This window comes from Engystomops pustulosus, chromosome 7 (assembly GCF_040894005.1).
Source record: "Engystomops pustulosus chromosome 7, aEngPut4.maternal, whole genome shotgun sequence".
Taxonomy (NCBI): domain Eukaryota; kingdom Metazoa; phylum Chordata; class Amphibia; order Anura; family Leptodactylidae; genus Engystomops; species Engystomops pustulosus.
Genome location: NC_092417.1, coordinates 18222352 through 18226298, shown reverse-complemented (window position 1 = coordinate 18226298; position 3947 = coordinate 18222352). Strand labels below are relative to the sequence as shown.

The following is a 3947-nucleotide window of genomic DNA, read 5'->3' as shown; positions in this document are numbered from 1 at the left end:
TGGGCACACTGAGGAGGAAGACGGCAGGATGAAAGCTTCCATGCCAGGATGTGCTGCATTACCTGCCCCTCCCCCGACTTATCTTCTGTGAGCAGATGACTCAGACTGCAGGATGTGGAGCAGTAAATACAGTATAAGGCTACATTCACACTACAGTATAACACTGAGGGGGTCATTTACTAAGGGCCCGATTCGCGTTTTCCCGACGTGTTACCCGAATATTTCCGATTTGCGCCGATTGTACCTGAATTGCCCCGGGTTTTTGGCGCACGCGATCAGAATTTGGCGCATCGGCGCCGGTATGCACGCGACGGAAATCGGGGGGCGTGGCCGAACGAAAACCCGACGTATTCGGAAAAACCGCCGCATTTAAAAAAAAATTTGTGTCGCGAAAATTTCACTCACCTTCATCTTGGATAGGCCGGTGTATTTCGAGGCATTCCAGCGGACTTCAGCGCAGCAGCGCCACCTGGTGGACGTCAGAGGAACTGCTTTGATGAATCCCGGCCGGACCCGAATCCAGTGCAGAGAACGCGCCGCTGGATCGCGAACGGACCGGGTAAGTAAATGTGCCCCTGAGCGTCCTCCATCCTTCAATTTCTAGTCAGGGCTTTTAGACACTCTGGGCTCCATAGCAGCTAGTTACAGCCCTGCTTGTATATTGCACTGTAATTTTTTTGCAGATTAAGTATGACGTCTGTTCTTTGTACAAAAACAACACACAATTATCATATAACCTTAGGGTAGAAGCAAAATGTCCGCACACTTTTCACCTACCCTTTCATGTCAACAGGTACTACACTAAATCCGGCCTGTGTATGAGTATTGTCCATTAGGGATGGGTTGAAAAGCAAACCAGAAATTTAGCAATGGAAACCTTTAATTAATTTACATCTTGACCGCTCTTCACCAGCTACACTAGATCTAATGGAAAACTTAAATCAAACATCTTCAGGAAGATTTTACCTCCTCGGTCTGTCTAATGTCTTCTATCTTCAGGGCATCTGCTTTTGTGTGTTTCTGATCATGTATCTGATGACATTGTTAGGAAATGTTCTACTTATCATTGTGGTGAGGATCAACTCAAAGCTACAGACCCCCATGTATTTCTTCTTGAGCAATCTCTCCATGATTGACATCTGTTTCTCTTCCACCATTGTCCCTAAAATTCTAATGAATACTTTATCCAAGGACAGGAGTATTTCTTTTGTGGGATGTGCACTTCAAATGTATTTCCATATGACTTTAGGAGCCACAGAGTGCATCCTTCTTGCCGTCATGGCCTATGATCGATTTGTTGCCATTTGTAGACCATTGCACTACCAAACCATCATTAACATGAAGATGTGTATATTATTCGCCTCCATATCTTGGGGTATGGGCTTCATCACTGCCAGCGTTCATGTTCCACTAACCTTCCAATTACCATTTTGCAAATCCCATCATGTCAACCACTTCTTCTGTGAGATGCCTCCATTTTTACGACTCTCCTGCAAAGATACACGTCCAAATGAAATAGCCATCAACATTACTGCCCAGCTCATTGCCTTGTGTTCTTTCTTCTTGACATTGATTTCATATATCCACATCATCTCCAATGTCTTCAAGATCCGCTCTTCACAAGGAAGAGATAAAGTTTTCTCCACATGTGCCTCCCACCTCACAGTAGTGTCTATGTTCTATGGGACTATCATCTTCATGTACATGAAACCTCGGAGTGCAGACTTACCTGAAATAGACAAGACGGTGTCCCTTCTATATACAGCTGTCACACCAATGATTAATCCCATCATCTACAGCATGAGGAACAAGGACGTTAAAGACACAATCAAAATGAAACTTTCTAGTTTATGAACTTAAATCCAACTCTTGGGAAAATCAAGGAAAGAGTCGTTTGTCCATGGTTTTGCCTTTGTTGTGATGTGTTTAGACACTATCCATGTTAGTGGTAAGTGGTTGAACCAACTTCTTAAGGCACAGGAATAATGAGAAGGTTCCTCAGAAAGACTATACCTTGGGTGCATCACTCCCACCATGTCCCAAAGGGCAGTGTTTAAACATGTCCCAAGTCAGATACCAAATTAATATGTTTAACATTCCCATTTCCTTGTTCAGGTGCACCACAAAAAAGTGAACTCTGTTGGGCCAATGCAGGAAAGCGACAGTTTCATGATTTCTGGCGCACGTTCTTACTGAATGTGTTGCACCCAGAATTTTAAAAGTAAAGAGCACTTTTAGTGAAGTTTCTAAGTAAATGTGACCCAATGAGCTCTAATGGGGCGCTTAAACTGAAAATAGAAGTATCAACATCAGATGTAAAAACTGATTCAACTCCAGCAATAGAATAAAATGTCCAATGATGCGTTTCGGTTAGCCTGTATTGTGCATATTGGGGCAAATTTACTTACCCGGCCCATTCGCGATCCAGCGGCGCGTTCTCTGCTCTGGATTCGGATCCGGCCGGGATTCATGAAGGCAGTTCCTCCGCCGTCCACCAGGTGGCGCTGCTGCGCTGAAAATCATCTCCACGCGCCGGAATGCACCACCTCGGACCAGGTGAAGGTAAGCGGTCCCCAAGCGACACTTTTTCGGTTTTTAAATGCGGCGGTTTTTCCGAATACGTCGGGTTTTCGTTCGGCCACGCCCCCCGATTTCCGTCGCGCGCATGCCGGCGCCGATGCGCCACAATCCGATCGCGTGCGACACAATCCCGGGGCAATTCAGGTACAATCGGCGCAAATCGGAAATATTCGGGTAACACGTCGGGAAAACGCGATTCGGGCCCTTAGTAAATGACCCCCATTGAGTATTAGCACCTTATTAGAGCCCAGTATTCCTATTTTTTTCATGACCAAAATACTGACCTTATCTGGAGCATGGGAACTATTACCCGAGGCCCCATGCTCTGTTTTTTTGCTTTTTCTATATACATTTTGAGACAAGGGTATTTTACATATATACAAAAAAATGTAAACATCATATAATCAGGGTTATTTCTAGCCCACTCTTCCAATCGCAACCTATCCCTGATCCCCTGTTGTATTTGTCCGTCTGAATTTACAGACAAAACTTTAAAAAGCACCCACACCCTGATCCGAAAACGCTGAAAAAATCTGAATGAAACTCCATATTCAGAGAGATGTCTCACAAACTAGTAGGTCAGTCAGTAGTAACCTTACAGGATATGATTTGCTCCATCAGGAATAGAACTTCATTATGACTTCTCCTGGCCATGGTCGAATTTTCTACCTGTTGTCTTCAGCTCCACTAAGCACATCTCCACACTGCATCCCTAAAAATACCACAGTCACTTTGTCACGGGAGCCCCCGCGAACCATGTCCAGGATTGTGGGTACACCCGTGCTCCGCAATGTGGTGCGCTTGCTCACCCGGGCAGGACTAAGCTCTCCTGCTCGGCTCTCATCCCAACTAGGCCGCGATCCTGCTCTGACTGGGCTGTGCGTGCATTCCCACTCACTAGGGCGCGTTCGTGCCGGCTCTTTAGGATTTAAAGGGCCAGCTTCCCTCTAATTTGCACTGGCTAATCCGGCTTGCCTTTATAATCCGACATCTCCTTTTACTCTGTGCCGGATCTTCAAGTCATTCCACTGAATAGAAAGCCTCCTGTGTTCCTCCTGTGTGTTCACAGACACCTCTGTGTTTCCTGTGCATTTCCAGACGTTTCCGTGTTTCCCGTGTTCCTGTGGTATTCCCGTGCTCCTGTGACGTTCCTGTGTTCCTGTGGTGTTCCTGTGTCCCTGTGGCATCCCTGTGTCCCCGTGGCGGTCCAGTGTTCCTGTGGCGGTCCTGTATTCCTGTGGCGGTTCTGTGTTCCTGTGGCGGTCCTGTGTTTCTGTGGAGGTCCTGTGTTCCTGTGGCAGTCCTGTTCTCCTGTGGCAGTCCTGTACTCCTGTTGCGGTCCAGAGGATTTGCGGGTAGGTCTGTAC

At 46.5% G+C, this 3947-nt stretch overlaps 1 protein-coding gene across 1 annotated transcript; it reads left to right on the top strand.

The window, feature by feature from the left end:
- The first annotated feature begins 927 nt into the window (after positions 1 to 927).
- LOC140070005 (olfactory receptor 5V1-like) lies at positions 928 to 1854 on the top strand. The gene has a single exon (XM_072116337.1). The coding sequence runs from the start codon at positions 928 to 930 to the stop codon at positions 1852 to 1854; it is 927 nt and encodes a 308-aa protein (XP_071972438.1).
- The last annotated feature ends 2093 nt before the right edge of the window (positions 1855 to 3947 follow it).

What these genes read in the sequence shown, in the direction of transcription:
- LOC140070005 (XM_072116337.1), top strand. Translation starts at nt 928, where the DNA reads ATGGAAAACTTAAATCAAACATCTTCAGGAAGATTTTACCTCCTCGGT.